We start from the raw sequence: 18,483 nt of genomic DNA, 5'->3' as shown, positions 1-18,483 counted from the left end.
ACCCCGGCGATCTAACATCTTATCCCCTATCCTTTGGATAGGGGATAAGATGCCGGGGGGGGGAGTACCCCTTTAAACAGATTTGTAAATTACTTCTGTTAAAAAAATTATTTATCCTTCCAATAGATATCAGCTGCTGAAGTTGAGTTGTTGTTTTCTGTCTGGCAACAGTGCTCTCTGCTGACATCTCTGCTTGTCTCGGGAACTGTCCAGAGTAGAAGAGGTTTGCTATGGGGATTTGCTTCTACTCTGGACAGTTCCTGAGACAGGTGTCATCAGAGAGCACTTAGGCTGGGTTCACATCACGTTTTTCAAATACGGTTACCGTATACGGTTTTCTGCTAAAAAACGTATGGCAAAAACCGTTTGCAACCTTATACAACCGTATGACTCCAAATTAAAATGTATACGGTTTTTCCCCGTACGGTTCTATCCGTTTGCATCAGTTTTTGCGCGCGGTTTTGCTATTTTGTTGGAATCAGTTTTCCAGCAATTTAATAAAGTTACTATTGTTCTATTGAAATTCCAATCTGCGCATGTGTCAACTCCAAAAACGGATTAGAAAAACCGTATACAACCGTATTCTGAAATTCTGTGTACGGTTCTCATAGACAGCAATGTTAAAAGAACCGCATACGGTTCGCATACGGTTTTCCAACCGGAGGCAAAAACGTGGTCGACAGCGTTTTTGCCTACGGTTGAAAAATCGGCAAAACCGTATCCGAGGCAAAACGGATGCAACCGTACACAACATTTGGAATACGGTTTACAATGCATTCTCTATGCATACGGTTTCGGATACAGTCGTATACGTTTTTTTGCGGAAAACCATATACGGTTACCATATTTGAAAAACGTGGTGTGAACCCAGCCTTAGACAGAAAAGAACAACTCAACTTCAGCAGCTCATAAGTACTGAAAGGATTAAGATTTTTTTAATAGAAGTAATTTACAAATCTGTTTAACTTTCTGGAGCCAGTTGATATATATATATATAAAAAAGTTTTATCCTGGATAACCCCTTTAAAGGGGTATTCCCTGGGTTATCATCAGAAGCGCTCGAGTAGCTGTGCCCCTTTGGCTATGACAGCCTTTCATCCGCTTTCCTAGGCAGAGTTGTGTACGGACCCGTTTCAGCAATAAATGGGAGTGTCAGGACCTAGATCCCCGTGGTTCAATACATCTGACACATTACTATGACATTTGTAGAGTTGGTTTCAAATATTAGTTACTATTTAAATGCTTGCCCATAGTATTGCGCAGTTCGCACTGGGTGGGAATAGTGTAATACATGATCTAACAAATGATCATTTCCAGATAAATCAAACTAATAATTTAAAGATTCTATTTACATTTATACTAGAACATTATCCCAAGGTGGAGCTGAGCTTTAAGAATTGGTTCTATAGATAAAGACCAAGAATACTTATTGGTCTTTTTCCTCATAGAAACTTTTATGAGCATTTTGTTCCTTTTAGTTTCCGTCTTTCTTACCTGACCCTAGTTAACCTTTTTTTTACGATATATGAAGTATATACAGTGATGACTTGCTTGTAAAAGGCCAGTAAAATAGCCGCACAACTACAGGAGAAGCTTGTAGGCCGCCTATTGACACAGGAGCCTCATAAACTAGAAGGAATCTTACTGTAAGTGAAAGTAAGTTCTCGTGCTTCTCAGTAACTACATTTTATATATTCAGTTCAGAATACTTACATATGCTCCCATATTTTTAACATCACCAGTTAAGGAAACAAGATATGAGAAATGAAGCCTTTAGAGAAGACATTATAGATGGGAGAACAGTACCAGATTTATTGGCAGAGATTACACCCAAAACACAATCCACAGGATGAGGGGTAATTCACAGGATTAGGGGGTAATCTAGAGTCTGGGCAAACAATGGGCCAGCAGAAGGACACAGTCCATGTCTAGGGATACAGTCCACAGAACAGTCCATGTCTAGGGATACAGTCCACAGAACAGTCCATCTCTAGGGGTACAGTCCACAGAACAGTCCATGTCTAGGGGTACAGTCCACAGAACAGTCCATGTCTAGGGGTACAGTCTACAGAACAGTCCATGTCTAGGGGTACAGTCCACAGAACAGTCCATGTCTAGGGGTACAGTCCACAGAACAGTCCATGTCTAGGGGTACAGTCCACAGAACAGTCAACATCTAGGGGTACAGTCTACAGAACAGTCAACATCTAGGGGTACAGTCCACAGAACAGTCCATGTCTAGGGGTACAGTCCACAGAACAGTCCATGTCTAGGGGTACAGTCCACAGAACAGTCCATGTCTAGGGGTACAGTCCACAGAACAGTCCATGTCTAGGGGTACAGTCCACAGAACAGTCCATGTCTAGGGGTACAGTCTACAGAACAGTCCATGTCTAGGGGTACAGTCCACAGAACAGTCCATGTCTAGGGGTACAGTCCACAGAACAGTCCATGTCTAGGGGTACAGTCCACAGAAGAGTCCATGTCTAGGGGTACAGTCTACAGAACAGTCAACATCTATGGGTACAGTCCACAGAACAGTCCATGTCTAGGGGTACAGTCCACAGAACAGTCCATGTCTAGGGGTACAGTCCACAGAACAGTCCATGTCTAGGGGTACAGTCCACAGAACAGTCCATGTCTAGGGGTAAAGTCCACAGAAGAGTCCACATCTAGGGGTACAGTCTACAGAACAGTCACCATCTATGGGTACAGTCCACAGAACAGTCCACGTCTAGGGGTACAGTCCACAGAACAGTCCACGTCTAGGGGTACAGTCCACTCACTGGGCACAGGGGAAAAGAACAAACTACAGATCCGGGTTTCAGCTCCGGGTCCAACACTCTACAATATATTGTACACAGTCCACAGGATAACAACTACGGGTCTTCTTCTTGTGATACCTCAGGTCCACTGGGAGGTTTGGTCCTTACATCCGCTCTTCAGTCCCATTCACAGGGGTCCATGTCTAAGTCCACAAGTCTCAAGTCTGGAGCCCAATGAAGCGCTATACAACGTGAAACAATTGTCGCTCCTTCACCTGTCTGTCCACCCCTCGCCTCATGTCCATACCCCGACACCCGCATGATGTGATCCCTATGTTGGAATAAACCTATTTTTTCAAGACTTCTAATCTGGGGGAATGCTCCATTGTTCCTACTTTCTTTGTAAAATAATTGCCATATATTGGTCGGTTCATATTTCCCTTGACCCCTCAGGCTGTTGACCCTTCCGAGGCTGATGCTGCAGGATTGTGCAGTGTTCCTAGGTTCATTCACATTATCTTGTTGGTGGCTAAACGTGTTTTTCTGAGAGTGGATTAAACCTACATTACCAACAATATTGGACGTGGTACAGTGCCCTTAACCTTCAGTCTATAGTGTACAGCATCATCATGTCCAGGCCTCAAGCCGCAATGCATGGGAATGGAGTTACTGCACTTTTTCCACAGCAGGAACACTGGGGGAAATGTATCACAACCTGTGCAAAGGAAAAGTTGGCCAGTCACCCAAAAGCAACCAATCAGATCGCTTCTTTCATTTTTAAGAGGCCTTGTAAAAAATGATAGAAGCGATCTGATTGGTTGTTACGGGCAACTGGTCAACACTGGTCAACTTTTCCTCTGCACAGGTTTTGCTAAATCCCTCCACTGTTCCCATTAGCAGGAGTCCTGCAGGACCAGCACTTGAGTGGGAATTATGGGTAAGTTTCCACACTTTTTGTCCCAGTCCTCGTTGTCTAATGGTTTCAGGTCTCAGTCACAGTTTTTATGTTCCAGTTCCTGGATGTCCAGTTTTTTTAGTGAAAAACTAAAATCCAGTTGCTTTCAAATTTGACAGATTGTAATTTTAAGTTGAACTGTAATAATTTCATGTCCTATTCCCTATTTTTCAGGTCTTATTGGATCCCTTTTCTCCTTATTGCAGTTTATCTGCTCACCTCTCACCGGCGCAGCCTCTGATTATGCAGGAAGACGGCGAGTCCTGATGATGACTACGGTAGGTGCTTGTAAATATATATATATATATATATATATATATATATATATATATAACCAAAAATTGGCACAGCACTCCAAAATTTCAAGAAAAAGTGGAAATGTATTCACTCATGGCAAAAAAAAACAGCAATGTTTCAGCTCACAAGAACTGGAAAAAAGCTCTGTGTGAGCTGAAATGTTGCTGTTTTTTGCCATGAGTGAATAAATTTCCACTTTTTCTTGAAATCTGTGAGTGCTGTGCCAATTTAACGTTTTTTTTATCTACATGGACCCCCATCAGGTTTTTGGGCACTGGCACCCACTACAGTTTTGGTGAAGTAGTGCTGCAATACTTTTGGTATATATATATATATATATATATATATATATATATATATATATATATATATATATATATATATATATTATATAAAGAATAAGTCAGCCGCCGGCGGAGACAAATTTGTGAGCTAAGTGCCTCACTATCTCATAGTTTCACATTTGCATCTTTTACACCATAGCTGTATAGCTCTCCATGTTTTATCTGCATGTTCATGTTTCACCTATATCCTTGTGCTGGCAGTATGCTGCTGCATTCTTCTGTTGCTGTGTGTATATATATTATATATATATATATATATATATATATATATATATATATATATACAGTCTAAAATAGCAACTAGATTCGATAAGCATGTAAATCACAGTCCCATTAGTGTTCAGTGACCGAAGCTGCCAAAAAGATGCTACTAACGAGGTGCCAAGTTCCAAAGAAAGTGGAGAAAATTTCTTAATACATCAAAAGTAGAAAAGGGTGAACTTGCACTCACCGTTCACGTAGTTCATTCATTCACAGGATTTCCGTGTAACAGGGAGACATATAGATGAGAGCGCTCAGAGGCTAACAGCCGTTCTGGCACACTACTGTGCACTTCTTCTGGCCTCACAGAGGCCTCGTGAGGCCAGAAGAAGCGCACAGTAGTGTGCGAGAACGGCTGTTAGCCTCTGAGCGCTCTCATCTATATGTCTCCCTGATAGACGGAAGTCCCGTGAATGAATGAACTACGTGAACGGTGAGTGCAAGTTCACCCTTTTCTACTTTGGAGAGATTATATATATATATATATATATATATATATATATATATATATATATATATATATAAAACTTCAAATGTGCTAGGTTAGAGGGTGTGTACTGCAGATGTGTATTAATGTTACATGATCTTGATCATGATCTATAAATTAGCTTTTATACCAAGGGTTTAATTCAGGTAAATATTTATTATTTTACATTTTTAGGTACAGTGTCATCACTGACTTACCATTATGAAATAAAGTTTAAATTATAGCCATTCTATAGTAGCTCTAGAATAGTGCCACCTAGTGAACATATTAATGTGAACGATAAATTATTTACTGGATGATGGGGCTGAATGACAATACCTGTGGAAACTGTTATGGTAGCCATATTTGTTGTTACTCAGCTCTTCCAGAAGCAGAAATGCATGACTAGAGTGTCTTACTAACCTACCTTTACTAGGAAGACCGCTCTATAAGTCTTTGTCCCTTTACCACGGGACCCCTGTGTCACCATGGTCAGGGTAGTCAGCAGGTGGGCTTCCAGTTATGCTTGACACAAAACAGCTGTGGACCACCCTCCACTTACTACCTCAAAATTCCCTATGGCTAAACCACCATGGGTAGCTATGTTGATAGCATTTATCCTTTTTGTTTTTTAAATTTTTAGGATATTATTGTTATGCTTTACAGCTTCACACTAGAGATACTGGATTTCTTTAACTTCCCGCTGTTATCTTTGCGCTTCTCCAGAAAGGCAGCTGAATTCCCAGCATTCCTCATGGCCTTGCTACATTCATTGCTAATATCAGAATATTTTTCACCAGTGATTTATGCCAGCAATGTGCATGTTTTATGCTTCCATCACATATGTAACACCTATAGGATTTGCTGGGTCATGGGAAACTGCAAACTATTTTATACATTTGTAAAAGCACCTTTATAGTGAACTGGAAACTTCCTTTAACACAGCATGTTATGATCTGGAAATCCTAAAAAAAAGTTGCTCATATTTTGATTGTTGAAAGGCCAATCTTTAAAAGGTCTTCTAACCAGACGCACACATTTATGGAGTTTATATTATGTAGTCACGGCAGCAACTACGCCTGGTATTGCAGCTTGTTCCTTTCAAGCTGATGTGTACCTGAAGGTGGTGCAGCCCATTGAGGCCATCAGTGTTAATTTACCTTTTAATACATAAATGAATACATTAAATTATAAAAATTATAAGCCAAGATTTTATTCTATTTTTTACTATTTTTAAAGTGTTTGGAGCTTTATTTATTTATTTTTACACAGTCCCAAATCTCTTGCTTTCCTTGACACTGTTGAGTTACATTAATTTTTTTTTGTCTGGAGTCACCAGTAGGTGGAGCTCATTGCATACAGATTTATTATTGAAACCAGTGTAGGATGTATAAATCCCCATGTAGTGAGCTCCCACCAGTGGCAGTTTTTTTTGTTACTGGTGAGTTTTGAACCGGTTTGTGATGCAGGTTTTTAGGATTTTGTCAGAGGAACAGTAACCTCAACACATTGTGGCCTTTGGGTTTTCACTCTTAAGCTGGTAGGGGTGGGGTTTAGTTAAGATGGGTGGGGTTTAGTTAAGATGGGTGGGGCTTGTATTTATTTGTTCTCAGCTAAATTTTGAACAAATTAGTTTACAAATTAGCCTACCCTAGGCCCTTTTTCTCAAACTTAATGTTTTTTTATATTAGTCATAATGCAAAGAACATTAGAGTTTAAGGCATTGTATTTATTAAGATTTACACATAATTTACCCCAATTCATGTTATATAAATCAGGTGGTCAGCAGGGGGCTATACCCTTCCCACTAAACCATGCCCACTTGTCACTTCTATAAAGGATCGGGCATGTTGGAATTCAGCTGCCCATTCCTTTGAGATAAGCTGCCACCAGAAGAGTCTGGAGAGATATCTGCAGGCTGAACTATCGCATATATTTTGTTTCCTTAAGTTCAAGAGGGGAAAGAAAAACATTTAATGAAAAACATTATACATGAATTTCAGAACTATCATCCCCTACTGTGAATATTTATGACATTAACATATTCTTCTGTGGCAGGTTGGATTAATTGTATCCTATGCCTTATGGGCCATCTCAAGAAGCTTTGGTGTTTTCCTGATTTCACGCATCATTGGAGGATTGAGCAAAGGAAATGTCAGTCTGTGCACAGCAATTATCGCTGACCTACCCTCCCTTAAAAACCGCAGTAAGGGCATGGTAAGCATACTGCATTCTGGGTATACGGGTGGCAGGACACTATCTAAGCTTGCTCCAGCAGCAGGATATCTTTTTTTAACATTCATCTTCAGAGGCCGAGAGTTTCCTCAAGACGATCATGATCTGGATATGTATTTGTCACATGAAAATCTAAGGGACCTTTGACAAATCCGTTTCCAGCTCGCGATATTCTTGGGCAAGTCTCGGACTATACAGTTGGCCGGGAATTTTAAAAAGATATCCTGCCTCTGCTGTAAGCCATAATGCATTTAGAGGTGACTAAAATATAAATGTAGCTCCTAACCTGCAAACTGTTTAACCCATGTGACTGTATGGTAAAGCTGATGTTTTACTCTTTACAGGCGATGATCGGTGTAGCGTTTTCCTTGGGCTTTACCATTGGACCCATGGTTGGAGCTTACTTTGCAATGAACGTGACAACTGGAGAGCTCTTTTATGTACGGCCGGCGCTCCTCGCTCTCCTCCTCGCTGTTATTGATCTGGTATTCATCTTTCTACTACTTCCAGAGACCCTTTCCAAGGAGAACAGGGTAAGACATGATCATCTGAAAGAGTTGACTTGTTTAGAAAACACATTTATTAAATACCCTATTAAAGGGTACCTATTATGAACTCATCTGTCCATAACCCCCCCCCCCCCTCCCATCTGTCCCTGACTCATCCTGACTCCAATCCTACCTTTTAAAAAAAAATAAAAAAAAACTTTTCCTACCTTTTTCAATCCCTTGTTAGTTGCTCAACTTTCTGCCCTCTGTGAGAGAGGAAGGGGGAGTGGCCCAGCAGGCGTAATGTCAGCTGAAGCCTGGCTGGGCTCTCTTCCGCCCTTCTTCTGCTGCTGGCTTGTAATCAGGATCCTGCTTGGGGGTTGGGGAGATTTGGGGTTGCTGTCAGGTGTTGTGATCCTGCTTCCGTCCTGCTTGTAATAACGGGGGGGGGGGGGGGGGGGTGCTGTCAGGCGCTGCAATCCTGCTGCTGCTGCAGTCCTTGTAATCACGGGCCGTCCTTGCAGTTTTTAAAAGTAAAAAAATATAAAGATCCATTTTTGTTAATCACATAGTATTGGAAATTTGTTTCTAATACATTGATTAACAAAATATAAAAAGAATTTTTGGCGACAGGTCACAATTGATCTAATAGCCAGAGTAAAGAGCAGTCAGTAAGGCTATGTTCACACCCAAGAATTTCTGCACTGAATTCTGCATAAAAATTCTGCATGAATATATAGCCAGTAGGAATTCTGCTGTGTGAATGGGACAGCGAAATCTTATTACAGTGTACTGGTTATAAATTCCTACAGAATTTCCCTGCAGAATTCAGTGCAGAAATTCTGCCGTGTGCACGTGGCCTAAGGCCGGTTTCACATGACAGAATTTCTGCACTGAATTCTGCACCTAATTCTGCATGAAAATTCTGCATGAATTTATAGCAAATTCATTTCACCAGAAATTCTGCAGTGGTAATTCTGCTGCTTGAATGGGACAGCTGAATCCCATTGAAGTGTATTGGCTATAAATTTGTGCAAAAATTCAGCCATGTGAACCCGGCCTAAGGCTGCGTTTACACGGCAGGAAATCTGCATATCTGCGTGAATTCTGCATCTGCATTGGTTCTGGGCAGAATTCTGCAGTTTTTTATCATTTGCAGAATCCGTGCGGAGATTTCATCTCAGTAAAAAGATAGACTTTATTTAATAGAACACTAAAAGTTTGTGAAGATTCCATGCGGAATCTGCATGCATTCCGTATGAATTCTGCAGAAATCAAGCCCTATTGACTTCAATGGGATTCCGCAGCCGAAGTCTGGAAAAATATATAACCAGACTTATCTTTTTCCGGAGTGCGGAAAGCAGAATTTCAGCAGCGTAATTCCGCATGTGCAAATTCTGCTGTGTGAATGACATTGCGGAATCACATGAAAGTTAACAGGTAATAAATTGATGCAGAATTCCATGCAGAAAACACATGCAAAATTCCGCGCCAGCTACAATAGTGCAGAATCAGCTCAAAAATACAAAAAGTATGTCCAGCAGTCTTGTTCCATCTATTTGTCCAAGGCATAGAACAGGTCATAACAGCAACATGTAGAAATATGACTTCCAAACATCGACTTAATAGCAGAGTGACACATTTTTGGTCTATATGGTCCTAATCTGAATAACATCACAAATGCAGAAATTTTCTACACAGAAAACTCCACCCAAAAAATATGACTCAAATAAACAATAGCATTTGCATATTTAAACATGAGACACTAACAGGAAAGTGATATTTGCTTCCCTGTTAGTTGCACGCAATTTTATTATGCAAATTCTATTAATTGTGTATTTCCTGTAGATGTAAAGAGGTTTTCCTGTTTTATGCAAATAAATCTTACTCACTCATTTTAGAACTGAAAAAACTCTGCAACTTCAGTAATGTATTAGTGTGGCCATTCCTCACCATGATGTAAATCTGTTTGCTATATGTGAATAGAAAAAGTTTTTGTCCACATCCAAGTCTGAAATCCAGCAAACGCTTTTCACTGCAGAATGTTTGCTACGATTGTATGGACAAGACTGTTGAGACTTAATAACTCTCCAACCCTCTATAACCACCCTCCCCTTTATTTAAATAACTATATACAAATAACTCACACTGACACCTTTAACTTTTTTAATGGGTGGGAATCGGCCACAGCTTATTTATTATAAATATATAAATAACCAAAGTTATGAAACACGAACAAGGCACTCTTTGGCTTCTTGCCAACCCGCGAGGTACTGCCGCACCGTCCTGTGCGGAGGTCTACCCCGGGTTGACCCCGCTTCTTCTATCTTCCTTCCGCCAAGCTGTGACTTACAAACACATAACAAAAAGGGAGGGAGGGAGGGAGGGCAAAACTCCGGGTCCTGGGCAGATTGGAGGGGGGAAGGGAGCGCAGGGCTTATAAACCCCCAGGGAGGAGCCTTAAAAGCCCGGGAAGAGAGGGCTATCTGATAGGCGCACTCCTTCCCCCCACCTTTGGGACCTACCACCTGCTGTAACCAGGCAGACTCTGGGGGAGGTTGACCCACTCTCTTTTCCTATTAACTCCTACCGGCTCTCCAGTCAGGGGGCAAGCTAGTTATGCACAGCTTGCCCCTCCATTCTTTGTGAGCTAAACAAAACAACATGGCTAATGCCTTTCCTGGCCTGTTATTTTGCTACAATGTATCGGTGCAGGTAAAATATCGGTGCTCCTATTCGAGGCCCTGCTACTTACCTGTCCTTGGCACACTCCGGCCCCCACCTTATGAGACGAGCGCAAGTGACAGCCCACACACAGTATGTAAATGAGGCGCTCAAGTAGTCACCGGGTGCACGGCTTACTGAAGTAGTCAAGGCACCCTGGGCTCTAATCACACCTATCCGGGCATAACTGGTTGCCCAGCTGTGAGCAGTGACATCGGGCTGCGCCTGAGATGGGCAATCATGCCTAGATTGTGATTACGGTCCAGTTCATTATACTAGTGACTAGTACAGCAAGCCACACTGAACCACAAGCCACACGGCCAACTGACTGCTTGACCTTCATTTACATGAGAGTTTCTATCATATCCCCTTGGTCTTTTCTTTTTTCCCAAGCTATACATGTTAAGTTCCTTTAACCTTTCCTGGTAAGTTTTATCCATGTAGTAGTTTAGTAGCTCTTCTCTGAACTCTCTCCAAAATATCCTATATCCTATATTTCCTTTTGGAAATACTGGCCCTCGTTTACTATTGCAAACCCAACATGTTTTGTCGGATTGTGTGCCAAATTCTGTCGCATTGCGCCAGAAATTCTGTCTGCGCCAGAATTGAAAAAACCCGACTAACTCTCCATTATGCGAAGAAAACCCTTAAAAGGGGTGTGACCGCCAGGGAAAGGGGTGTGGTCTCTGAAACGGGGCGTATCCCCGACATTTTCACAAAAACCCAACATATTTACTAAGGTTTCCACAGAAAATTTGGTGGATTTGAGCTGAGGAAAACCCTACAGATCAGAGCATGTGTAAAAAAAGCAAAGTGTAGGGAAAGTGGAAACTGTAGGGAAACCTTAGTAAATAGCATGGAAAATAAATTGTAGGGAATTAAAACCCACAAAGAAACCTACACTCCACTCTTAGTAAATAAGGGAGACTGTCTCCAGTACTGTGCACAATTCTCCAAGTAAGGCCTCACCAGTGCTCTATACTGCGACATGAACACTTTCCTCTCTACTGCTAATACCTCTCCCTATACACCTATGAGAACTCCCCTCTCTACTGCTAATACCTCTCCTGATACAACCATGAGCATTTCCCTCTCTACTGCTAATATCTCTCCCTATACACCCAGGAGCACTTCCCTCTCTACTGATAATACCTCTCCCTATACACCTATGAGAACTCCCCTCTCTACTGCTAATACCTCTCTGTATACAACCATGAGCACTTCTTTCTCTACTGCTAATACCTATCCCTATACACCCGTGGGCACTTCCCTCTCTACTGCTAAACCCTCTCCCTATACACCCATTAGCACTTCTCTCTCTCAACTACTAATACCTCTCCCTATACATCCATGAGCACTTACCTCTCTGCTACTTATACCTCTCCTAGCATTCTGCTAGCATTTACTACTACTCTATTAGATAGGTTAAGAAGAACACAGTCCTGCGAGGTGTCAGGGTGGAATGAGATGCTTCATTAGAACATATTAAAAGACAACCAATGCAAGTTTCCTGGGTACAGATTACCACATTGCCTGTCTTTTAATATGTTTTAATAAAGCATCTCATTCCATGCACACACCTTGCTGGACTGCATTCTTTTTTACCTTGTAGATTTTTGCCATGGTCAAAGGCTTCTGGTTTGTGCTGGAGGTGAGGGCGAGATTGGGTGGAGTAGTACGGAGTTACTCTCTCTCTCTGCTGAGCTCTATGGAATTGTCTTTAACCCCTTAAGGACCAAGCCCATTTTAACCTTAAAGGAGTAGTCCAGTGGTGAACCCAGTGGTGAACAACTTATCCTCTTCGTGCGGAGGTCGACACCCGCTATCTGGCCGGAGAGCCTGGCCCCCGTACAGAGAGATCGAAGGGGGCCCCGGCGGTCGGACCCCCCGCGATCTCAAGCTTATCCCCTATCCTTAGGATAGGGGATACGTTTTTCACCACTGGACTACCCCTTTAAGGACCAGAGCGTTTTTTGCATATCTGACCACTGTCACTTAAAACATTAATAACTCTGGAATGCTTTTAGTTATCATTCTGATTCCGAGAATGTTTTTTCGTGACATATTCTACTTTAAAATAGTGGTAAATTTTTGTGGTAACTTGCATCGTTTCTTGGTAAAAAATCCCAAAATTTTATAAAAAAATTGAAAATTTTGCATTTTTCTAACTTTGAAGCTTTCTGCTTGTAAGGAAAATGTATATTACAAATAATTTTTTTTTGATTCACATATACAATATGTCTATTTTATGTTTGCATCATAAAATTGACGTGTTTTTACTTTTGGAAGACACCAGAGGGCTTCAAAGTTCAGCAGCAATTTTCCAATTTTTCACAAAATTTTCAAACTCACTATTTTTCAGGGACCAGTTCAGGTTTGAAGTGGATTTGAAGGGTCTTCATATTAGAAATACCCCACAAATGACCCCATTATAAAAACTGCACCCCCCAAAGTATTCAAAATGATATTCAGCATTTTAACCCTTTAGGTGTTTCACAGGTATAGCAGCAAAGTGAAGGAGAAAATTCACAATCTTCATTTTTTCATCACTCACATGTTCTTGTAGACCCAATTTTTGAATTTTTACAAGGGGTAAAAGGAAAAAATGTATACTTATGTTTGTAGCCCAATTTCTCTCGAGTAAGCACATACCTCATATGTCTATGTAAAATGTTCATCGGGCGCAGTAGAGGGCTTAGAAGCGAAGGAGCGACAAGGGGATTTTGGAGAGTACGTTTTTCTGAAATGTTTTTTTGGGGGATGTTGCATTTAGGAAGCCCCTATGGTGCCAGAACAGCAAAAAAAAACACATGCCATACCATTTTGGAAACTAGACCCCTTGAGGAATGTAACAAGGCATAAAGTGAGCCTTAATACCCCACAGGTGTTTCACGACTTTTGCGTATGTAAATTTTATTTTTTCACTAAAATGTGTGTTTCCCACCCAAATTTCACATTTTTGCAAGGGTTAATAGCAGAAAATACCCCCCAAAATTTGTAACCCCATCTCTTCTGAGTATGGAGGTACCCCATAAGTTGACCTGAAGTGCACTATGGGCGAACTACAATGCTCAGAAGAGAAGGACTCATATTTGGCTTTTTGAGAGCAAATTTTGGTCGGGGGGCATGTCTCATTTAGGAAGCCCCTATGGTGCCAGGACAGCAAAAAAAAAAAAACACATGGCATACCATTTTGGAAACTAGACCCCTTGAGGAATGTAACAAGGAATTAAGTGAGCCTTAATACCCCACAGGTGTTTCACAACTTTTGCATATGTTAAAAAAATATATAATTTTCACTAAAATGTGTGTTTCCTCCCCAAATTTCACATTTTTTGCAAGGGTTAATAGCAGAAAATACCCCCCAAAATTTGTAACCCCATCTCTTCTGAGTATGGAGGTACCCCATAAGTTGACCTGAAGTGCACTATGGGCGAACTACAATGCTCAGAATAGGAGTCATATTTGGCTTTTTGAGAGCAAATTTTGCTCAGGGGGCATGTTGCATTTAGGAAGCCCCTATGGTGCCAGGACAGCGAAAAAAAAAAACCACATGGCATACCATTTTGGAAACTAGACCCCTTGAGGAACATAACACGGGGTACAGTGAGCATTTATCCCCCACTGGTGTCTGACAGATTTTTGGAACAGTGGGCTGTACAAAAGTTTTCATTTTCACGGACCGCTGTTCCAAAGATCTGTCAGACACCAGTGGGGTGTAAATTCTCACTGCACCCCTCATTACATTCTGTGAGGGGTCTAGTTTCCGAAATGGGGTCACATGTGTTTTTTTTTTTTGCGTTTGTCAAAACCGTTGTAACAATCAGCCACCCCTGTGCAAATCACCTCAAATGTACATGGTGCACTCTCCCTTCTGGGCCTTGTTGTGCGACCCCAGAGCACTTTGTGCCCACATATGGGGTATCTCCGTACTCAGGAGAAATTGCGTTACAAATTTTGGGGGGCTTTTTTCCGTTTTACCTCTTGTGAAAATGTCAAGTATGGGGCAACACCAGCATGTTAGTGTAAAAAATTAAATTTTTTTACACTAACATTCTGGTGTAGACCCCAACATTTCCTTTTCATGAAGGGTTAAAGGAGAAATAGCCCCCCTTGTAACGCAATTTCTCCCGAGTACGGCGATACCCCATATGTGGCCCTAAACTGTTGACTTGAAATACGACAGGGCTCCAAAATGAGAGAGCGCCATGCGCATTTGAGGCCTAAATTGGGGACTTGCATAGGGGTATTCTACGCCAGTGATTCCCAAACAGGGTGCCTCCAGCTGTTGCAAAACTCCCAGCATGCTTGGACAGTCAATGGCAATACTGGGAGTTGCTGGTTTGCAACAGTTGGAGGCTCTGCTTTGGAAACAGTGGCGTACCGGACGTTCTTAGTGGGGGGGGGGGTACTGTGTAGGGGTATGTGTATATGTAGTGTTTTTATCTTCCCCCGTTCTGCCCGACTTCCAGGGCTGAACTTTCACCCCAGGTCACTGTGATTGGTCCACAGGGACCAATCACAGTGATCGCTGACCAGGACCATCAATGGATGGTCCTGGGGGGTGAAGCAGAAGTTGTCTCCTGCTGGAAACAGTGGGACTTCTGCTGGTTAACCCGTGCGATGCTGCGCAGCGCCGGGTTAACTGTATGCCTTTTATAAATGGCGGGGTGCGCGAACGCACTGCACAACCCGCCGTTTATAAACGGCAGTCTGCGGGAAGGGGTTAAGTCTTCTGAAATAATTATTCCTAAATCCCTTTCCTCAGATACTGAGGTCAGGACTGTGTCAAATATTCTATATTCTGCCCGAGGGTATTTACGCCCCAGGTGCATTATCTTCCACTTATCCACATTAAACGTTAGTGTTCAAAGTTCTGACCATTCTTCTAGTTTTCCTAAATCCTTTTCCATTTGGCGTTTCCCTCCAGGAGCATCAACCCTGTTACATATCTTTGTCTCATCAGCAAAAAAGCATATCTTACCATCGGGACCTTCTGTAATATCACTAATAATATTAAACAAAATTGGTCTTAGTACAGATCCCTGAGGTCCCCACTGGTGACAAGACCTTGCTCTGAATATTCTCCATTGACTACAACCCTCTGTTGTCTGTCACTCAGCCACTGCCTAATCCAATATCTAAATAATATTCACTGACAGTAAGTAGAGATCTTAAAAGATATGAGAAGGTTGAAAAAAGAAAATGAGGGCAAAGCAATACTGACAGAAGAGTTCTCACTGCTCTTCTCATAGGCTGAGAGGTCTCACTAAAAGGCATAGGGCCACATCTACACACCGAATACTGTCTTTCATCATTTGAATGCAGGAGCTATACCTCCGTTCCAGCTATCTTTTTTTTTCCCACTACTGATCAATAAGTTCTTACCTTTGCTGTCTTCTATTTTCTAGGTTCCATCCATGATGGTTGGATTTCAAGGGGCTTCAGACCTGCTCAGCCCTGTAGCCTTATTCAACTTCTCAGCTGTAACAAGAAGAAAGGATCGCCCTTCACAGGAAAGTATGTCTTAAGCAAAGAATATTTAGCCTTAATGTATACAATTCATTCACAATGTCTTCAGACCCCAAAACTGGTGGGATTTACCTATAACCACCAATCACAGCTCAGTTTTCATATCTTAATGAGCTCTGGTAAAATGAAAGCTGAGCTGTGATTCGTTGTTATGGGCAAATTACACCAGATAGCAATTTCGAGGCCCCCATTGCTGTCTGTGCCTTGGTGGACCTCCATCGGGACCAGACTATATGTATTTGCTGCTGGCAGCCAACCAGCATTATGTCATCAAGTCTTCTCAGATGAGCTACAATCTATGGAACTACTCATCCAACACCTTGACTCCACACGAGTTAACTCCTTCAGTGCCATCTATAATCCGCCATTACAGGTACTGTTGTTGGAACTGTTTAAGCTATGTGCCTTTACCCTGTGGAGGAAGTTCAGTGAAGTTATCCATTTCAGTGCATCGCCCCCTAATACTGGTGTCATAGTACTTAAAGCATTACTATTATTAAAGGGGTTCTCCGGTAATTAGACATCTTATCCCCTATCCAAAGGATAGGGAATAAGATGCCTGATCGCAGGAGTCCCGCCGCTGGGGACCCCCGTGATCTTGCACGCGGCACCCCGTTTGTAACCAGTCCCCGGAGCGTGTTCGCTCCGGGTCTGATTACCGGCGACCACAGGGCCGACGGCGTGTGATGTCACGCCTCCGCCCCGTGTGACGTCACGCTCCGCCCCCTTAATGCAAGCCTACGGGAGGGGGCGTAACAGCTGTCAGGAGACTGGTCAGGGTTAAGGGAAAGCTGAATGGAGCAAAGTACAGAGATATTGCTAATGAAAACCTGATCCAGAGCGCTCTATACCCCAGTCTGGGCTGAAGGTTCACCTTCCATCAAGACAAAAACCCTAAGCACATGGCCAAGGCAACACAATTGTGGCTTAGGGACAACTCTGTGAATGTCCTTGAGTGGCCCAGCCAGAGCCCTGACTTGAACCCAATCGAACATCTCTAGAGAGACCTGAAAATGGCCGCCACTGATGCCCCAAGTTGGAATAACAGAGAGCTGCACCAACCTTCCAACCTGACAGAGCTTAGGAGGATCAGAAGAGAAGAATGGCAGAAAATCCCTAAATCCACGTGTGAGAATTTTGTGGCATCATCTCTAAAAAAAAAACTGGAGGCTGGAATAGCTGACAAAGGGGATTCAACTGAGTAGGGGGTCTGAATATTTCTGTCACTGCAAAATTAGCGTTTTTCATAAGAAAAAAAAAAATGAAATCAATTTGCTAAAATTTATAACATTCTGTTTTAACTTTATGGGGTTTTGAGTGCAGAATGATGGAGGAGAACTTGATTTTTTTTTTTTTTTTTTTTCACCACAACATAACAAGATGGGAAAAATGTGAATGGTCCAGAATACATTCCCAATGCAATGTATGTCCACCAATCACCATAACAATGGGGCATGTACTTTCTAAGGTTCCTGTCCTAGTGGTTTATGTGGTGAGCCACGGGGAGTGAAGTGAGGTGTATGGGGTATGGGGCATGTTGTTGACCCCTTCTTGTTTGTGACGCCAGGGCGTGGTTTTAACCGAGAACCACCCGAACGGTAGCATCGCTAGTCCTAGTTAGGCAGGGCAAATAAGAGTCTAAGGCCAGGTCAGGGTTAACGGTAGCTTTACTGAGGTAGACAGATGATACAGTCTATACAGTTTGGCCAGGATCCCAGAGAGGTGACCAGTAACACAGGGGACCTCACAGCTTGCTGGGACTTGCAGTGACTTTGACAGACTTTAGGACAGCCACGCTGACTATAATAGACTTGACTGAAGGTAGTGACAGTAGACAGAGATGACTTGACTTACTGACTTGTGGCTGTAATTTAGGCTTGAGGCCTCCAGATGTGCTGGACACTGACCCTGAGACGTCTGGACTGGACTTGACCTCAGGATCTAAGCAGGGCCGGTTTTAGGCTTAGTGTGGCCCTGGGCAAAATTAAAAGTGGGGCCCCAAAAGGGGGGTGGGGCGGCAGGGCTGGTGCAAGAATTTTTGCCGCACTAGGCAAAACCTTATTTTGCCTCCCCCCAGCATCTGCAAACATGTGTTCTAACATTTGTAAACAATACCCCCATACCGTGATTGAATAACAACGCCATACCAAAACAGAACAATACCGATATACCGTGATTGAATAACAACGCCATACCAGAAAAGAACACCACCATACCGTGACTAAATAACGCCATACCAGAACAGAACAATACCACCATACCGTGACTAAATAACAACACCAAAGCAGAACAGAACAATACCACCATACCGTGACTGAATAACAACGCCATACCAGAACAAAACAATACTGAATAACAACGCCATACCAGAACAAAACAATACTGAATAACAACGCCATACCAGAACAAAACAATA

At 42.3% G+C, this 18,483-nt stretch overlaps 1 protein-coding gene and 1 long non-coding RNA gene across 5 annotated transcripts in view; one reads left to right on the top strand and one right to left on the bottom strand.

The window, feature by feature from the left end:
- MFSD10 (major facilitator superfamily domain containing 10) overlaps positions 1–18,483 on the top strand; it is a 75,781-nt gene that overhangs the window by 17,086 nt on the left and 40,212 nt on the right. For all 3 annotated transcript variants that reach the window (XM_056555001.1, XM_056555000.1, XM_056555002.1), the window contains exons 4-7: positions 3,895–3,998; positions 7,147–7,305; positions 7,668–7,856; positions 15,947–16,055. In XM_056555001.1, coding sequence (XP_056410976.1) covers positions 3,895–3,998; positions 7,147–7,305; positions 7,668–7,856; positions 15,947–16,055 — 561 coding nt within the window. The remainder of the gene's footprint in view (positions 1–3,894; positions 3,999–7,146; positions 7,306–7,667; positions 7,857–15,946; positions 16,056–18,483) is intronic.
- Positions 8,192–18,483, bottom strand: part of LOC130352676 (uncharacterized) — a 49,989-nt gene continuing 39,697 nt past the window's right edge. For both annotated transcript variants that reach the window (XR_008888428.1, XR_008888429.1), the window contains exons 2-3: positions 15,924–16,019; positions 8,192–8,328 (exon numbers count right to left, since the gene is read on the bottom strand). This is a non-coding gene — a long non-coding RNA (uncharacterized LOC130352676). The remainder of the gene's footprint in view (positions 8,329–15,923; positions 16,020–18,483) is intronic.

The sequence above is a fragment of the Hyla sarda genome, chromosome 1, assembly GCF_029499605.1.
Source record: "Hyla sarda isolate aHylSar1 chromosome 1, aHylSar1.hap1, whole genome shotgun sequence".
In the NCBI taxonomy this organism is placed as follows: Eukaryota; Metazoa; Chordata; class Amphibia; order Anura; family Hylidae; genus Hyla; species Hyla sarda.
Note: the sequence above shows the minus strand (reverse complement) of the source record. Positions and strands in the feature narration are given on the sequence as shown.